Below are 18,663 nucleotides of genomic sequence, written 5' to 3' on the forward strand. Positions count from 1 at the left end.
AGAAACCGTGCGGCAGAAACTTTCTGTCCCTTCTTCCCTCCCCGAGCTGGACTCCGGAGGGTTACGAGGGAGAAGGAGGGAAGAAAGGAAGGGAGGGAGGGAAGAGAGGGGGTTAGACCGCTCTGCAACATTATTGGCTGCGTGGCCGGGCTGGTGCTCGTTGGGGAAGTCAGAGCATGCCCATTGGGGGGGTATAAAAGGGGGGCAGCCGGAGCGCCCTGCCTGTCTCCTCGCTCGTGGGGCAGCCAGCCGGGAGCAGCGGGCAGTCAGGCAGCCGGCCCCTCCGCCCCGGCCAGGGGGACGCAGTCAGTAAACACAAAAGTGAGAGCCACCCAAGGGGCAGCCAAAGCAGGAGGAGAGAAAGAGAAGGAAAAAAAAAAGGGGGGGGGAGAAAGCCAGAAAAAAAGGAAAAAACAAGGGGAAAAAAAAGAAAGAGAAGGAACGCGCTCGCTCGCTCGCTCGCTCTCTAGCATAACAAAATACCTGATCGTAACAAAATAACATCCTTCAGACAAAATCAAGCAGGGACTTGACATACCAAAAAGGCAAGGCGAGGAGAGCGAGCCAGGGCGCGGGGAAGGCGAGCCAAAGCCGCGATCGCTGCCAGGGCAGGAGAGCAGCATGTCAAGCGCCGGGGCACACACGGATGAGCGCTGCCGGCAGCCTGCCTTCCTCCCCGGCCCGCCGCCGCCGCCAGAAGTTGAGAGTAGCAGCGGCAGCGCCAAGGTAAGGGCCGCGCCGCGCCGCGCCGCGCCGCTCCGCGCCGCGCCTCCGCGGGCAGAGGCAGGAGGGCTGCCCCGTGCCGGGCCGCGCCGTGCCCCGCCGGGCAGAGCCGTGCCATGCCGCGCTGTGCCATGCCGAGCCGCGCCGCGCCGCGCCGGCCCCGCTGGCCGCCGTCCCCACGCGTGTCACTAGAGGGACCCCGAGAGCCGGCCCAGCCGCGGGCCGGCGGGGCGGCCCGCCGCGGTGGGGTGCGCGGGGTATCCCCGGGGGGCACCCCGCGTCCCGGCGGCAGGGGCAGCCCGCCGGCGGCCTGCGCCTGCGGCCCCCGCGCCTTGCGGGGGGGATGCTGGCAGCGGGACCGCTTGCGCGCGGTTTGCGCGCCCGGGCGGCGCGGGGAGCCGGCGCGGCGCGGGGCGGTCCCGCGTGGGCAGCCGCGGAGGGGCGTGCGGGGCCGGCTGGCAGCAGCGCGCGTGTGCGGGAGCCGCGGCCGTGCGGGGGCCGGGCCGGGCCGGCGGCGGGGCCGGGGCTATGCGAGGTCACGCAGGGCTGCGCGGCCCCTGGCTGCCCGCGGCGCTCCCGCTGCTCGCGGGGTCGTTTTGGGAGCGGGAGACGCTCGTAGCGGCGCGGCGCGGGGAAGGGACCGAGAGTTCTCCGGCTTCGGAGACCGGGGAGATTATTAAACTCTCTTCTGCAAAACACTGCGGCGCGTTCGGTCTCGGAGGGATAAAAATACGGAGAGGAAAAACAAGAACGCGAAGCCAAAATGGAGTGAGAGTTTATGGTTGGCATGCAGCCTTCGACTTTGTGTGATTTTTTTTTCTTCTTCTTCTTCCTTCCCAATTGCTTTTCCCTACAGTAATTGTTTTAAGAGCGCAACTTGGAAAAGTTTTAGCACTCTGTGGCGCGGTAGGGAATTGGGGCACATGAGGAAACTCAGATTTAGCGTAACTGTACCAGCAGATGTGGCTGCCTTGCCTCGAGCCAGTGGTACTTTAGCAGGGTTTCGGATACGCCAGGTCTTGCTCAGGCGGCGTGGAGCAATCAAGTGTAAAAACAAGGTTTGTGTGGGTGGTTTTAAATAGACACCTCGGGAGAACCGCTGCTTTCAACCCTCGAGTCGAGGTTTCCTATATAAAGTCTGTAGTTTTCGTCCAAATGCTGGGATGTGCTTGGGAGGCCAAGGCCTGCTTTTCTTTGGGTTTATTTGTTGTCAGGTTGCATGCACACGTGTGTGTGTTTTTTCCTTTTACTTCACAGGGTTCAGCGTGTTGGGTTTTTTATTCCTCCTCTTGTCTTCATTCAGAGTGCAGTTGAGGAGCCTGGGTTGTGGGGTTTTGTGAGGGTGACTTTGTGCTAAGGACATCTGGAGGAATAAAACTGACTGACACTTCTGATTTGAGCTTCACTGAGCTGTTTTGGACCCAACTTGACAATTTTGGTGGGGGTGAATGGGTCAGAGCTGTAAATCTTTCTCCATGTTGTCGACACCCACACAAGTTCACTCAGCCTTTCAAAGGGGCTATCCCAGCTCCTGTGAAAATTCATTAAGGGATAAAAGATTTGACACCGCGGGTCCCCTCCCACTGCCACATGAAATTTGAGAGCGAAAATGTGTCTGCGTGTGTGTCCCAGTGCTTTTTCTGACAGGTGATCCTTTTTGCAGCCCGGCTGGAGGGCTGCTGCTTTGACCAGGCAACCCAGAGGTGTCAGTGCGTGTCTTCCCATTGATTCCTATAGGCTTCAGAGCGAGCCCAGCTTGCCTCGTGGAGCACAGAGAACAGCATTTCTGTACTTTTCTTTTTTTAAATAAAGCAAACACAGCAGGTGAGGTCTTATTTTTAGAGGGACCGAGGAGTTGGTGTGTTTCCAGCAGTGCGTACGAGCACTGTAAGTGGCCCACCCTCTCCCTGCTCGTGTCCTGGGACTGACCTCCCTGATCCTTCTTTGGGTTGTCTTTGCTTTTAAAGGCTGCTGCGTGTCTTAACAGGGCAAAGAGATACTGGCCTCCCTTGACACGTTTGCGTGAGGAGTAAGGAGAGAGAGGTGCAGGGCACTGGGCGAAGAAATCTGCCGTGGCATTGCAGCCTGGCTCTGAAAGGGTTAAAGCTGCTCTGCCAAGACATAAAGCAAGTTCAACGTGTTGTGGGAATATCACTTGCCAGTAGACTCCAGTCACCACAATTTCTGGTTTAACAGCTTAACTTGCTGTTAACTTTCCCTGATATACTCCAGGTTTTGGATGGGAATGCAGAAAGGAGAGAGGAACAATAAAGAAAGGAGTTAAGTGAGGCTACTAAAATGGACTTAAATCCCTTCCCTGGGTCCTGCCAGCTGTCTTTAGAAGAGTTAAGCAAGATTGCATTTCCTTTTTTTTATGCAATAAATCAAATGTTTCTGGGCTGCATACCAAAATTTGTGCAATACATTCTTACTCCCCAGTGGGGTGAGTAAATGGTACTGAATACCCCATTCACCTTTTTCAGCTTGATTTTTCCACAGCTACGGTAGTCCTTGCTGCAGCACCAATAGATGCGGGGTGCAGGCAGCGCTCCCCTGCCTGCACCAGCCCCTGTCCCACAGGCAGAGGAGGCAGGCGTCTCTCCCCACTCGCAGGATGGGAGGCAGAAAGGTGACCCCCAGCATGGGGCGGAGTGGGCTGCTGATGGGGACAAGCAGCGAAGACAAAAAGTGAGGGCTAAAAATAGCAGCAGCATTGCCAACCTCAGCCATATAACTGTCATGCGAGCCAGGTGCCAAGAATCAGGAGTTTCTTTTTTTTTCAAGCCTGAGCTAAACAGCAAACTCCTGGTCCTGGGTTGGTTTTATTTGCCCGACAGCTCGATGGTCAAAAGTTTTGTGTTTTAAAGCTTGTTTCTTCCAAGCTGTGGGTTGGAAGTCCTTTCTCTTTTAGATTAAAAGGGAAGCTCTTCTGCAGCACAGCATGCGGTGGCTCCTCTCTCTTCGGGTACCGCTGGGCGCCTCATCCCGGTGCGTCTTCCTAAGATGCAGCCCCAGGGTGGTTTTTGGCTGCCAAGGCACCTGCCTCTCCCCACCAGCCTCCGCTAGCCCTTTGTTACTTGGCACCTCGGGGCGTCGTGGCCCTACGCCCTGTGTGAGGTTGCCCGTGGGCAGGGCGGCACTCGCTTGGCACGTGCAAGGTTGGCGTGTGCCTGCGTCCTGCCCCTTTGGGAGAGCCACGCTCGAAACCGGGTCAGCTCCCTGCTCTCCTGGGGCTGCCCTCCGAGAGGAGTAATGCAGCGAGACGCTCAGCATCTCTCGCAGGCAGTCATCAGAGCAGCGAAACATCAGTCTGCCCGCTTTTTTTTGGAGGGGTGGAGGGTGATGGAGTCTGGGATGTGCAAGCTGGGGTTTTTCCCTCCTGCACATGCCACTGGGTTTGGGCCCATGACTTTTTGCTGTGCTCCTTTTTAAACGCTGCACTGCTCCACAAAGAGGCAAGATTTTTTTTTTCTTTTTGCTGTCCAAATCCAAATTTTGCAGACTGGGCCATCTGTCAATTCCCTCCTACGTTGTTCTGTTCATATTAAATTGTAATGAAGGCCAGACTGAAGAAGGAATTAGGTCAGACAGGAGGTTTAGTCTCCATTTTTGGGGAGATGTTTGTTGCCCAAGAGAGGCACCGTGGTTTGGTTGGCTCAGCACAAGCCTGGATGCAAGGGATGCCTGAGCTGTCCTCTGAGATTTGGCAACAGAGCCTTGCAGCACATTGTGGCCTCTTGGCCCTCGACTCCCCAGCAGCTGGACAGAAATTGTCGATCCAACTGATTGTGCAGCAAATCCTGAAAAAATCCTTTAACGGCCTCAGGCGGGAGGGTGGCTCCTCTGTAGACCTGCCCTTGGGCTCGCTCCCGGCACACTGCAGCCGCTCTGAGAGGACCCTGTCTGTTGGCGTGTCCCTGTTGGCTGGGGGCTGCCAAGAGGTTTTTGGGGGTCCCCGGCCATGGGTGCAGCAGCCTGTGCTGCGAAGGGGGGAATATGCAGGAGTCCCAAGGCAGCCAGGAGCATCCTGAGCACAGAAGCTCGCGGCTGAGCTGGCTCCAGCAGCAGCCTGGCTTCGTGCGGGGATCTAGGGATGTGGGGGAAGGCAGGAGAGGGACATGAAGGATGGAGAGCAAAACAAACCCTCTCCAGGCAAGGAGAGGCCAGCATTGTGCTCTGATGGCTTCTCTGAGCCAATCCTGCATGGAGAAGGCTGCTCTCAGGTGCAATTCCCAGGATGGTACAGGACACCTGTGCAACCAAGAAATTCCTTGCATCACCCTCTTGCACGCCACATGGGGTCCGAGCCCTTGTTAGGAGGAATTCGGCACTCAGGTTGTTGGGCACCCGGCATGTCTCACACTGCCGTTCCCACCACCCCTGGTTAAAACCGCATCCTGAAGCGTTTGAGCTCTCTGTGGGCACATGAGGGGGAATGGCAGCCAGCACGGCTGATTCAACCCGCTTTGGCAAGAATGAAACTTTGGTGGGCGTAAACTCTCTCCTAGCAGAGACGGGACCTTGTCCTTTAGGAAAGTTCCCCGCTTACCTCTCGCTGCCTTATTTCTGTTACATCTCGTGTGAGAGAGGCTTTCTAATAAAAACTGAAGGTTTTGTCCAGCCGTTGGTGTGAATTTACTCCTGTCCCACAGCTGAGGGGGCCATCCCCGTCCTAATGCTTGGACTAGAAAACAAAAGCAGTGCTGTCCCATGTTTCCAGTGGAGAATGAAGGCTTGAAGGGCTTCGACTCATGATGCTGAGCAGTATTTGGCCATGATGACTGAAGCTACATGCAACCTGTGCAGCTGGCATGGTGCTTGTGCCAGGTCGTGGGCTGTGGGTACCCAGCTGTGCCGTGCTGCCCTATTTTGGGAAGCAGCGCCTGCTCCGGCAGCCATGGCGGGGCAGGTGCGAGCTCTCCTGCATGGGTGCTGCTCATCCCTGCTAAGGAGGAGCGGGAGCAGGCAAGGATCGATTGAAAGGTCATTGGGATGCACTGAGCTGGTGACGGCACCCTGGGAGCCTGTCTAGCCCTTGGGTGAAGCCTGGGACTTTTCCTCTGCAGGGTCAGTAGGGCCAAAGCAAGAGGGAAGGGCGTACAGGGCTGGGTTGGGTTGCGGCTCTATCAAGCTGGAGAGAAGCTGCAGCACCGGGTAGTAAATAAAGGTGCTTTTTGCTTTGCTGCCTGGTTTCTCATTACATGGCTGCTGGAGGGAGCAGGGAGATGGCAAGGTGACAGCGGTGGAAAGAGCTGGAGGTTGATGCATGGGCAAAGGGGGACTTCATCGCATTGCACACCTCCACGTTAGCCCGGCTCTGGCTGACAGCGTCGGGGCCATTCCTGTCCTCATGGCTTCAGGGGGGCTTCCTGGCTGGAGTTATGGGCTGCGTGGGCACCCTAAAAGAGCTCGCAGTGGAGACAGGGAAGGCTGCCTTGCGCTTGTGGTGCAGGTTGCGCAGGAGTGGGTATTTTCCGAGGAGCACAAGTTTTTTTCCACAGAAGGTATCAGGTCTCCCCAGCATCAGATATCGCCCCACTGACAAAATCTCACTCTCCCCCTGCTTCAGAGCATCTCACCCCTTTCTTTGGACTGAATGTGGAGGGAAAACTGTGTTTGTCACCCGTGCCACCAAGCAAGCCCCTTCTGGGGGGCCAGCTCTGGCTTGGGGGAGGCTGGTACGCAGGCTGCTCGTTAGCCTCAGTGCTCGCAGCCAGCATCAGCTTAATTGGGGACAGGGGATTATTTGGGTGTCCTGAAGTCCCGTGTCAGCAACTTTGACGGCGGCACTGGCTAGCACACATCTGCCGCTGCCGGCTCTACCTGCGCCCCAGGGACACCAGCAATCAGGAGCTGCACGTAAAAAAAGAGGAAAAAGGGAAAAAAAAAAAGGAAAGGGAGCAGGATCATTGCTGTCTTGTCGGTCGGAGATCTGGCTGCCGATGGTCCCACACCAGGGGCATGACTCAAGCAGTGCAGGTGATGCTGCGGTCATGCTGGGGAGGTCCAGTAAACACCCATTGGCCACTTGATAAAAAAATCAAGGTGAAAATGTATGGGTGGCAAAACGCTGCAGCTTGGCAGCGTGGTGCAATCACAGCCCGGTGCCATTCCTCTGCTCGTAGTGTAATATAGACCAAAGCCCCCTAGGTGGGCCAAAGGGACCAGTGCTACTGCAAAAGCTGGTCCCGGTCCCATCGTTTGCTGGTTTGAGCCCATTTTGTTCCCAGGGCAGCTGCCTTTCTTGTCCAGAGCCCTGGAGGGGTTTTGCCAGCCTTGCTGGTCTCTGCCAGCACAGGCTGAGCAATATGATGGGCATCGAAGCTTATGTGTGTGGGATGCCCCCCTCAGCCCACCCAAACCTTGCAGCCTCCGTTTTGGCTTTTCTTGCTGCTGATCCCTGTCCTCCTGCTGCTCAGAAGAGCTCGCAACTTGTAAGCATGGCGCGTTTCTAGCAGCAATGATTTGAGCTACGTGCTAGTAAAAAATTGGTAGCAAGGGTGGCTTTATTGCTGGCAGGACCGTAGCGGGGCCCCAGGGGAGCTGGGCTAATTTCCTGGCTGCACTGCAGACTTCCCCCGTGACCTTGGGCGAGTCATTTAATCTATCCTGGGCTTCAGCTCCATCTCTGAGCATCCCGGGGGGGTGAGGTAATATTCATTAACTGATATTATTCTCGAGTTGCTCAGATGCTATGGTGATGAAGGCTGGATGTGAAACCCAGCGTCTTGGCTGAGCGTTAGCAGGGAGAGGAGATGCTCCACTTGAGATTTAGCATTGCCCCACGCTGGCTGCTATTTTGCCACACTTCCCCTCTTCATTTTGAGCTGACCTGTCTGGCCACCATCATTATTTAGCTGTATATGTACAGTGATGCTCATCACTGAGGGACTACAATGCTTGGAACCATCCATGGGTTTTGCCTTATCCGGTGAGGCAATAGCACCCTCACTTTACACCTGCAGAAGCTGACACGGAGGTAAAGCTGTTTGCTGGAGCTGAGTCAGGGGAAATCTTTGGGTTAGTTAGCAAATATCCAGGGAGTTTCTTTATTAATCCTCCATGCCGGCTGATACCCCCTTGGCCCTCCTTGGTGATGCCTCAGGCGTGTTTCCTGTGGGACCGCTCTGCTCCTGAGGGATGTCTTCTCGGTCCTGGCTCTCGTCAGCAAATACAGCTTGTGCAATCAGCCCCTCAATTGCCTGAGCCTCGGCCATGTGGGTCTCTCACATGCCTGGGGTGAAGGCTGCCGCTCCCTGGCAAAACCCAGCTTTCCTCAAAAGCGGTTCTAGGACAGGTTGAAACTTCATTTGTTTCTGCTTTGGGGGAACATGCGTTCAGGTAGGGTATGAAAACCTGTCATCAGAACTGAAAAAAAAAATACCTCCCGGTAATGATTTGAATGATTTCCCATGTAAAGGAGGGAAAAAATAAAAAATCATGCTGTTGAAAGAGCAGGGGGAATAAAAGCCCTTCAGAGGTAGGCTGAAGTGGGATTTTCCAATGGAAAAACTGCTTCAATGCAAACCTTGTCTGGCTGGAGTGGCTGACCGGCGGGGTGAGCGCAGGGAGCCAGCCTTGCACCAGCAGCCGGCTCAGCACTGCCAGTCCTTCCCTGCAGCATCCCGACATGTCCGGACATCAAACCCCAGGCGTGCTGTGGGCGGGGGGCATGGCCCGGGGGAGGTGGCAGAGAGGGGTCTCTCACGCCATGTTAACGCTGTGCCTCTGTCCCCAGGTGCAGAGGATGTGTGCGGTGAGGCGGATGCTGCTGCTGCTGCTGGCTTTCCTGGCCTACGCGCTGGATTCGGCCGCGGCGTACGGCACGGCGGAGACCCTCTGTGGCGGGGAGCTGGTGGACACGCTGCAGTTCGTCTGTGGGGACAGGGGCTTCTACTTCAGTAAGTGCCAGGCAGCCACCGGCAGCTGGCAGGATGCTGCTCCCACCTGCGCCTTGCTTCGGTGGAGCCAGTGCGGGAGGGAAAGGAGGGGTTTCCCAGCCTGGTGCTTTTTGTGATTGCCTTGTACATGGCGGTAGGCCAGGAAAGGAACGAGAAAAGTGACGTGTTAAGGGTGACATGCACCCACCTTGCGCTGGTTTTGGGGACTGTCTAGTCCCATGGGGAAACTGGGTCCTGTATTTGATGCTCGGGAAAGTTAAATATCACTGGGGAGCCATAGGTGGTTGGCTCACCGGCAATGCAGGCAAGTCATTAAAATAACGAGGATGTCTGCAGCCAGCTCTCTGCTGAGCTTGGGCCCTGGCTTATTTTTAAAGCTTGCTGCCTAATTGCTGCATCCTGAGAGCAGGCAGGGAGCTGAGAGCTCCCCCTTTCTGGGCAGGCTTTGCTTGGGTATAGCAGCAGCTTCTAGGCTGCTCCCAAAATATGCTTTGCGGCCTCCCGGCTACCTGCTGGTGAACCTGTCACTGAAGAGTGATGTCTTACCCTTTTGCAGCACAGCTAGTGCCAAAAAATGCAGCGTTGCTGTTGTCCGCAGAGTGCAGGTGGCTTCAGGACCTGCCACTTGCAGTTGGCTGGAACAGGCTTTCCACCAGGATGCTTTGGGGGTTTGGACCATTGGCATTAGCAGTACAACGGCTTAGCTGGTAAACGAGGAGGAGGAGGAGTAAACCAGTAGCAATGGATGCTCAGCAATCTATGGGCGGAGGTTTCTCGAGTGTGACACCTTGTTCTGGTGTTTCCGTCCCCTGCTCTGCTTGGGAGAGGGAAGACCCTGTGTCTTGCTGCCCACTGAGGACTGAACCGCAGTGACTGACTGCGGAAAAGAGGCAAAGCCAAACTGGGGGGAAGAAGATGGAGATACCAGTTGCACATGGCGCCGTGCATTTGGCAGTCTTGCCTCTGCCTTGGGAAAAGGAATTAAAAAGTTGCTTTCAAGTAACAGGGTGTTGTTTGGAGTAATGGAGTAGAGAGCCAGCCTCCCTCTCCTCCCAGTTTGCCTGTGCAGGGAGCGGGATGCTGCAAAGTTAGGAGACGACCCTGGATGTCTCTTCCCAACCTGGATGTCCCTTCCCGTCCTAGATGTTCAGCCAGACTTGGCTGACGCTGCCTGCTGAGGTTGGGCAGGGAGAGGCGCAGGGATCCCGCATCCAGCAGCAGCCAGGGTTCGGGCTGTGTAATTTTGGGCAGGCAGTTGGGCTGCAGGTGGCTTTGCAGCTATCGGGAGGTGATCGCCCTGCCTCTTCCCAGCTGAGCAGCGGGATGTTTTCACGGCCCCCCGGGTCTTGTGGGCAGGCAGTGCTTTTGGGGATGCCCTGGGTGCGCTTCCTTCCTCTCGCCGAGCCCAGCGGCGAGGGTTTGCATGTCAGCTGTCCTTCCCCTTCTCATCTCCCCCTTCCACCCTTCCTCCGCCAACGAGCTCCGGCACAGCTCAGCCTAGGCAACGCGTCCGGGGCTGGCCTTACTGGCCCGGCAAGGAGGCAAGCTCCTCTCCCGCTCTCAGACCTCTTCCTCTCCCTCTATATATAGAGGAGCATCCGTCTCCCTCCCATGGTTTCTCTTCCCTCCTCCCCTTCTCTGGGGAAGAAAGGGAATGGGGCTTTTGTTTTATGGACAAACTGACCTCCTTTCACCTCAAATAACCCAGCCGCCCAGGCCAAAATAAAAACACTTTTGAAGGCAGACAAATTGCTTGGTGCCAAGTGGCCAGTCTGGTGCTTGCAAGGGGATTCTTGCTTTTTTTTTTGTCCTCTCCTGTTCCCCCTTCTTCTTTTTGAATATTTCTGGAGAGCCCAGGTGCTGGGGGATGAAGCAAAGTCCCCCCAGTCCCATATTTTAACCCCTTCAGCATCTGACCAGCCTGTGCTGTGCAGGGCTGAAGACATTTGGGTGATGGCTCTACTTGATGGAGGGTTTGGACATCCCCAGCTCGACTCATTTTTTCCCTCTACCTCCAACAGCTGGCTTCATAAAGTAATTAATTCTCCTGACCATATTCATCTTCACTCCTAAACCCTCATGGCTACACTATTGTCACCATATAGGCTCAATAGGGCATGGTTATGTTGCACGATTGCGGGTTTATGTCTTAAAACCAGGCCTGGGTTTGTCATAAGCATGTCTTAGCACAGGACGTGCGACCTGATGAGCAGCCCGTACTAACAACGCAGTCGTTCGTACAGGAGGTAAATGACTTAGGCAGCCTTGTCCTGCAGGTACAGGTAGGCCCTGCTTGCTAGACGGGGCTTGTTGCAAGCATCTGACTGGTAATCTTGGAAAAAACAAAAATGGTATGAAAATCCATTATTGGTTTTCTGCTGCAGCAGTGATTTAAGTACTTAAATGATGCTCTGCATTCTTACAAGGGAGCACTTATCTAGCGAAGCTAGCTCTGAAATACAGCGCTGTTTGCATCCATGCAAGGGGATGCCGCGTACTGACGGTGTTTCAGCCCCCCGGCATCTGGTGATGGGGAAATATGCAGCCTAGACTGAGGAGGGTGCACCCCCCGATAACCGGGATGCCCATCTGTCCACTGGTGTGGGGAGCTGCCCTTAGAGGCATTGTGGCTGGCAGGTGCTTGGGGCTGAGGATGTTGAAGCTGCCCCTGAGAGCTGGGGCTGCAAAAGAGCTGCACCAACAGGGGCAGAAGCCAGCAGCGCCGGGGTTACCCGGCCACGGGACGCAGGGTGGGCATGGCGATGTGCACCACGCCAGCCCCGCGCCGCATCCTGGGGGTGCCTGGGCAAGCTGCAGCTGGAGCCGTGCATGCTTTGCTCTCCGCCTCTGCCGTGATTCCTCCCCTCCGTGACTTTTAAAGCTTTTGGGGCTGGCCCGCAGGTGCCGGCAAGGTGGTGGCATCCCGCTGGGGTGGCAGGGTCGGGACGCCCTCTCCCTGCTCTCCGGCACCCACCCCGGGGACGGCGGCACGGCCCGTGGAGGGATGCTGAGCACAGCCCTGAGTGAAAAAAGCGGGGCAGGTCGAGAGGAAGCCCCGTCTGCAAAGTTGCTGTCATGCAATGCTGGCAGGGAGGGGAGAAGGGGCTGCAGGGGAAGAGGCGTCCGACTTTTCTGTAAACAACAGCTCCTGTTTCCTCCTTTCCAACAGCTGATAAGAATTTAGCTCTTTGCAGCCGCTTGTGCTGACGGGGCACATTCTTGCGCACCCGCCGCTCCTCAGAATAATACTAGGAAAAAGCAGGGGGGAAAGTGCGGTGCCGGGGTGGGGGAGGGCCAGGCCGGGGGCACTGGGACGGGGCCGGTGCCGCACAAAGGCCCCCTTGTTGCTCCCAACATTCCTGCGACAGGGGCGCGGGGACTGTTTACACCCAAAGTCCCCTTCCACTTGGCTTGCCGCCTGATTGACCGGAGGAGAGGGGACCCGGCCAGGGTGGCACCGTCCGGCCCCCGTGAGGGTGGGGAGCCCAGAGCAGCAGGGTGGCGATTGCCAGGGAAGAGACCCTCCTGTCCCCCCGTGGCCATGGCCATGCCACCGCCTCCAGCGCGGAGGCACCGCTAAGCTGCAGGTACGCGGCCTCTGGGGAGCAGGTTTGGCTTTGCAGCACTGCCGGGATGCCCACCTCTCCCTGCGAGGATAGCCCACTGCCGGACAGGCATAACCCCGGGCAGCCGGAGGGCTTTGCACCACTGGGCGTTGAGTCGCTGGGCTTTGCATAGCAGGGCTCAGCCCCTCAGTAGAGCTGTGGGAGGTTTTGGAGGAGCACAATTTGGGGAAAAAGAGAGCATAGCCATTCATTGAAGGCCGAGAGGAAGCGCACTTCCTTGGGAGGAGGCGGTCATCGCTGCAATGGGAAGTGGCTCTCACGCCCCGGCGGTGCCACAGCCCTCTGCCCGCACAGCTCTCCCCTGCGGGCAAGGGACGGAGCGGCAAAACCCTCCCTGGGCTTGGCAGTGGCAGTAAAGCGAGATGCCATCCATGGAAAAAATCCAGGAAATTCCACCTTTAGTCCGTGCGTAAATCGTGTTATGGAACAAACGCTTTTCCCATTCCAGGTCAGCAGCAATATTGCTGTTAACCAGCAATGTCCTGGCATCTCTTCCCTGGGTTATTGTCTCCAGGTACTTTCTGGGACTACTTCCCTGTTTGTTATGTTTGCCTATTTTTTTTCCTAAAGTAACTCTCCCACAGAGGATTGTATTGGCATTTGGCGAGATCTGTACGGACAATTATGTAATGGGAAATGCGCCCTATCGGACTGTCGCAGCGGAGCTGGCAGCGACACCAGCAAGGGGAACGGCATGCAGCAGCTTTATGCAAGAGACGAGGAGCAGCGTGTCGGGGCCGGGGGCCACGCGTGTGCCCGCCTGCTGGGCAGGGGCAGCGAGTGGGGAGGAAGGGACTGTGCTGCCGTGATAGTCCCTGCCGGGAGCTCACCCTGGCAGTGCCACACCTGGGCATTTGCAAACACATGCTGCCGTGATCTTCCCGCACGTTCCCATGCCAGAAAGTGCCCTTGATGGCAAGACAGTGAAAATGGTCCTGCTTTGCTGCTTGTTTTTTCCCCCCCCCTCTTCTTTCCAAACAAACACATAGCTGCAAGGGGGCAACTTCTGTTTTTGAGAGGAGACATGTAACCTTTCAAAAACCTCAACTTCTCCCGAACTGTGCGTGTTGTCACTTGTGCAACCTTCTGTTCAGCGGGAGTGTGAATGCAGCCCTCTGGGGATGTGCTAGCAAGAGGGGGTGACTTGAATTTTTTCTCTTTTCCTTCCAAACTCTCCTTCTGCCTGTGCTCAGGATGCCTTTCTGGAGCAGCCTAATGCTTCAGCAACCTGCCGCGCACATTTTTGTCGATAGGTGCTGAGCAGGGACCATATGCGGTGCGGAATGTTCGTGGCAGTGCATGTCTCCCGTGGACCTTGCTGGGCACCGCATGCATATAGAAGAATACATGCACCTGGCCCCAAGCTGGCTCCTCTCCCCTGTCTCCCTAGGGCATTGCCACTCGGATTGCCTGCACCGGCATTGCTCATATGGCTGCAGGCACCCAGCACACCTGCCCTGCCTTTAAAGGGAGGGCCCAATCCAGCATGCTTGTTGTCCACAAGCATTTATATAGAGAAAATTAAACTCCTAACAGTGCTCCCTTCGCTGAGCCTTTACCAAGAAGGAACCATCCTTCTCACCTTCCCACAGGGGTGGCTAAAGGTCATGCCTGAAATTTTTCCAGAGAAAAAGAAAAAGAAAAGGAGGGTGGTGGCGTGGGGGGGACAAATGTGGAAAATAGAGCATTTGAAATGACTCCCGAAGGCAGGCTGCATGGTATGAGTCAGCTGCCCCATCACCCTGTGCTCCGACGCCGTGTTTGCTCTCACAACCTCCGAGTGCGGCGGCAATGCACCAGCGTGGAGCAGAAGGCTCCCCGCCGATGGGGGCATGGCTGATTTTAACAGAGAGCGGGTGCCCTGCTGCCAGTGGCTTCGCTATTGCAGAGCCCATGGTGAGGTACGGTCATGGGATTTTGCATGCCAGCATCGCACACACGGGGCTGCATTGTGCATGCAGGGCTGCGTTGAACATGCATGTCTGCATTGCACCCATGGGGCTGCATTGAATGCACAGGGCTGTGTTGCACATGCATATCTGCATTGCACATGCAAGGCTGCATTGCACATGCATGTTTGCATTGCATATATGGGACTGCTTTTCACATGTGGGGTTGCACTGCATGCACAGAAAACTCCTGTGCTTTGCACTTTGTTCTGAGGCACTTTGGGTTGGCACCCAGATGGGGTACCTCCCGGGGAAATGGGTCAGCACCTTGCAAGCCAGGGCCCTTAAATCTTCACCAAGGCCAAATACTTAAGCGCCTGCTTCATCTGGAGCGTGTGAGGGGATTGTGGGTTGTGTATGGGGCCAACGTGGGCCATTTTGTGCGTTCCCGCAGGCCTGCTGGAAGGCGGGCGCTCGGCTGAGCGCAGCACAGTGAGCAGCGTTAGGCATCGCGCCTCCACCACTCACTCTCAGTTTTTCCCGTGCCCAAATCCTCCCAGACGGGATGCAGTACCGGATCCTGTTTGCAAGCCCCGCTGGTGCCAGCTTCTGCTCCCCTCCCTCAGAGCACCTTTGGCTGGGAAGAGGTGCTCATGGCAGCATGCAGAGCCCCTGCTGCAAACCCCACAACAGCACAAGCACATAACACGCCACGTACGAAGGCCCGGAGGGAGTCCTTTCGTTTTGGGCCGGTTTACATTTTGGAAGTCGCAATTCCCAAGCAAATTTGTTTTGCATCAGAAATTCAAATTTGCCTATCTCTTATTTCAAGATGGGGAGGAAAACCAGTAAAACTGATGTAAGCTTTTCCTCTGGAGACTTTTGGCCACCATTAAGTGGTGACATGAAATGCACTCAGTTGTTGCTGCACCGGACATGGGCTTTTGCATCCTTCTGCAGGCAGGAATGGGAGAGGAACCCTTATTAAAAGATAAAACCCTTATTAAAAGTTTAATAGCTATTCTTGGCGGGTGCGGGAGCCTGTATTCTTTCTGCAGCTGTCTCAGAGCTGTCCCATCTGGTAAAATTTAGCTGCCTTGGTTCGTTTCACCTGCCTGAACATCGACCCGACAGAGGGAGATTGGCAGCCGCAACACCATGCTGCTTCTTTCTAATAAAACTCACTTGCCAGGATCAACATCAGAGACGGTCACAGTAATCAGCGCAGCACTGGTGGCCGGGCTGGGCTCGGCCTTCCTCGCTTTAGCTGCGCCCAGAAACGCTGCCCGTGCCGGAACTATAGGAGGGGAATAAATCACCACCATATAAAGCACCTTTAATTAGTGCCACGTGCACGCAGGGAGCCCTGTTGGCATCAACAGCATTTGTCTGGGAAAGTCTTAACGTGAAACTCACCGGTTTGTGGGCGCGTGTCAGCTGGTCTGGGAGAAGCACTGCTGTTTTTGAAGTGTGTGGGACCCACCGGTCTCTGGTGGCTGGTGGAGGGATGCCTGCAAGGGGACGGGTGCTGTGGAGAGGGGAAGAGGGTCCAGTCCAGGTTGGTGGCTAACACTGGGGTCTCTGCCATTGCAGGTAGACCGGTGGGACGAAATAACCGGCGGATCAACCGGGGGATCGTGGAGGAGTGCTGCTTTCGGAGCTGCGACCTGGCTCTGCTGGAAACCTACTGCGCCAAGTCCGTCAAGTCCGAGCGCGACCTCTCCGCCACCTCCCTGGCGGGCCTGCCGGCGCTCAACAAGGTAGCGGGGCTGCGCCGGGATGGCGGCTCTTCTCCAAAATAAATAGCAAGAGAAAATATGGGAAGGCCATGGGTGGAAGAGGGCAAATCCCAGCTGCAAGGTCTGCTGCTTCTGCAGAGCCTTCAAGAGCTGGCAACTGTTGGCATCTCATGCCAAACACCCTGCAGAAAGTCAGCTTTTAATAAGGTGGAGGACCAGAGGTAGGCTGGATCACAGAATCATAGAATAGTTTGGGTTGGAAGCCTTAAGGGTCATCTAGTCCAACCCCCCTGCAATGAGCAGGGACATCTTCAACTAGATCGAGTTGCTCGGAGCCCCGTCCAGCCTGACCTTGAATGCTTCCAGGGATGGGGCAATGTTTCCATGGGATGGGTGGAGCTCAGGGAGGGGCACCCCCATCCGGAGGGCGGGCAGGCTTGCAGCAAGGCTGATGTTGCTATCCTGTCCCCTTGCAGGAGAGCTTCCAGAAGCCCTCGCACACCAAGTACTCCAAGTACGACGTGTGGCAGAAGAAGAGCTCCCAGCGGCTGCAGCGGGAGGTGCCCGGCATCCTGCGGGCTCGCCAGTACCGGTGGCAGGCGGAGGGGCTGCAAGCAGCTGAGGAAGCCAAGGCGCTGCACCGTCCCCTCATCTCCCTGCCCAGCCAGAGGCCCCCGGCGGCACGAGCCTCCCCCGAAACGGCTGGCCCCCAGAAATGAACCCTAACCAGCCGTCTCGATTTTTGATCTCCCGGGGGAGGGCGGGAGGACTGGCGAGACCCGGCCCCCGAGCCCCTCCGTCCCCGGGGCCACCGAGCCGAGGAGTGGGGCGGCGGGGCACCCTCACGCCGCTCCGGCCCCAACCAAACAACTGACACAGCAAGGAGGGGATGGCGGCGGCGGCAGCGGTGGCAGTGAGCAGCGCTGCTCCTGCGGCATCGTCCTTTCGGGGTGGGGGGGAGGGTTGTTTCGTTTCCCAGGCCTGTTTCGTTCCCCGCACCCCCAGTATTTCCAAGCCTGTACTTGCAAAGGGACAGTTTGGCACTTGAACTTTTTTGCTGCCGGGCGCTGCGTGACATCCCTGGTGCCAACGCCAGAAGACAAAAGAAAGAGCAAGAGGGAAAAAGGATATGAAGTTAAAATTTTTTAAATCTTTTTTTTCTCGAGAAGAAGAGTCCATTCCGTGTCTTTCTTGACAATAAAGTGAAAAAAAAAATAAAATGGGGAGAAATATTGAGGGATATAATTTTTTTGCCTCATTCCCACCCCACTATTTTCTTCTTCTTTTTTTTTTCTTTTGGTTTTCTTATTTTTATAACTTTCTTTTGCACCTTTAAAAGAAAAACGTACCTGAGAAGAAGTTCTGAGGAGCCCCCATTTGCATTTTTGTGTGTGTGCTTCATTACAAGATTCCAAATCGACTTGCACCTTTTTGAAATCATCGATGACGTGAGAAAGAGAGGAAGACGAGAGAGAGAGCGAGAAAGAGAGAAGAAAAAGGAAAGGGGAAAGAAGAAAAAAAAAGAAAAAAGTGAGCTGATGCTCACTTTAAATGGAGGAGGCGTCTGCATTGCACATTTGCCACGGATTTAGTTGATTTATATATATAATATATTATATAACTTTTTTGGCAAAAAAAGCACTATTTTTATGGGACATTTTGTGTAGTATCTGAAGAGGGATTGTAATGTTTAAAATGTGTTATGGTGCTAAAGTAAGTTGGAAGGGAAAAAACCCAGAAATAGCAAGGGAGGGTGGGGAGGGAAGGACAAGATAGCGAATACTGAACTTGAAATTTTAGCTTTTCGTTTTAGGAAAAGTGTGATAAATGTGTTTCTTTTCTCTTCTGAAATATAGCTTGGTCATGACCATATGAGCTAGTTGGCTGTTACTCATGTACACAGATGCACGCACACACAGAAATACATCGACACGCATCCTTTTTTAAAAAAAAAACAACAAAACCACCACAATTTAGACTAAAAGGGAACTGTTCTAGAGACAAACTATTTTGAATGGTGAAGGTGTTGCCAGTTACAACTCGAGGCCCTGCTTCTGCACGGACCCCCGGTGGAGGTTGGCTTCCTGAGCCACGGGGGACCTACCGCTTTCTCCCCATCCTGACAGCTTGCTCGCGTGCTGATGCTCCGGCGAGCAGGCAGGCAGGCAGGCAGGCGGCAGCCGGCCCTCGCCACTGAGCCCCTGCAGAAGCACCAGCTCCGCGCCCCACCATCTCCTTTTCCTTCTCTTGCCCTTTGTGTCCTTCTCGCCAGACCCCCCCTCCCTGCCCCGTGCCCCCCGCTCTCCTCCCCTTGCCCCCCCCCGGGGCTGCGGAGGAGGAGGGCTGCACCGGGTGGCTGCAGGGCTGGGACTGCTGCACGGGACTGGGGGGGGTAAAAGGCAAGTCTCTGACTTGAGGCTCAGGACTCGGTGAGCGGATGGGTTTGAGAGGTGGGCAGAGGGCTGTAAAATAGGTTGGTTTTAAAATAATATATATTATCTGTCTAGGAACCGTAAAAAGGGGGGAATCAATTACATCTCCCTATGATATACTCTCACTTGCTAATAAAATGGGGACACTCTGTTAACCAGTTCTGTACTTGCTTTGTCTTATATATCCATACATTTAAAACATAAAAAAAAAAAGACTACTTGAATTGTATTCTATTTCGTGGTTTGGAGGGGAGGGCTAGGGGGCGTCTTGAGAGGGGGAGGATTTTAATGTATAATCCTTTTGTTTGTTATTACCTTGCAATGTTGAGCCATGAAGCCTTTGTTTAAAAAAA

General features: G+C 55.3%; 1 protein-coding gene across 1 annotated transcript; it reads left to right on the plus strand.

Moving 5' to 3' along the window:
* Positions 1–246: 246 nt before the first annotated feature.
* Positions 247–18,545, plus strand: IGF2 (insulin like growth factor 2). Its single transcript, XM_072865664.1, has 4 exons — positions 247–726; positions 8,462–8,624; positions 15,733–15,899; positions 16,355–18,545. The coding sequence occupies exons 1-4, from the start codon at positions 622–624 to the stop codon at positions 16,595–16,597; spliced, it is 678 nt and encodes a 225-aa protein (XP_072721765.1). The 5' UTR covers positions 247–621; the 3' UTR covers positions 16,598–18,545.
* The last annotated feature ends 118 nt before the right edge of the window (positions 18,546–18,663 follow it).

This window comes from Ciconia boyciana, chromosome 6 (assembly GCF_034638445.1).
Source record: "Ciconia boyciana chromosome 6, ASM3463844v1, whole genome shotgun sequence".
NCBI classification, from domain to species: domain Eukaryota; kingdom Metazoa; phylum Chordata; class Aves; order Ciconiiformes; family Ciconiidae; genus Ciconia; species Ciconia boyciana.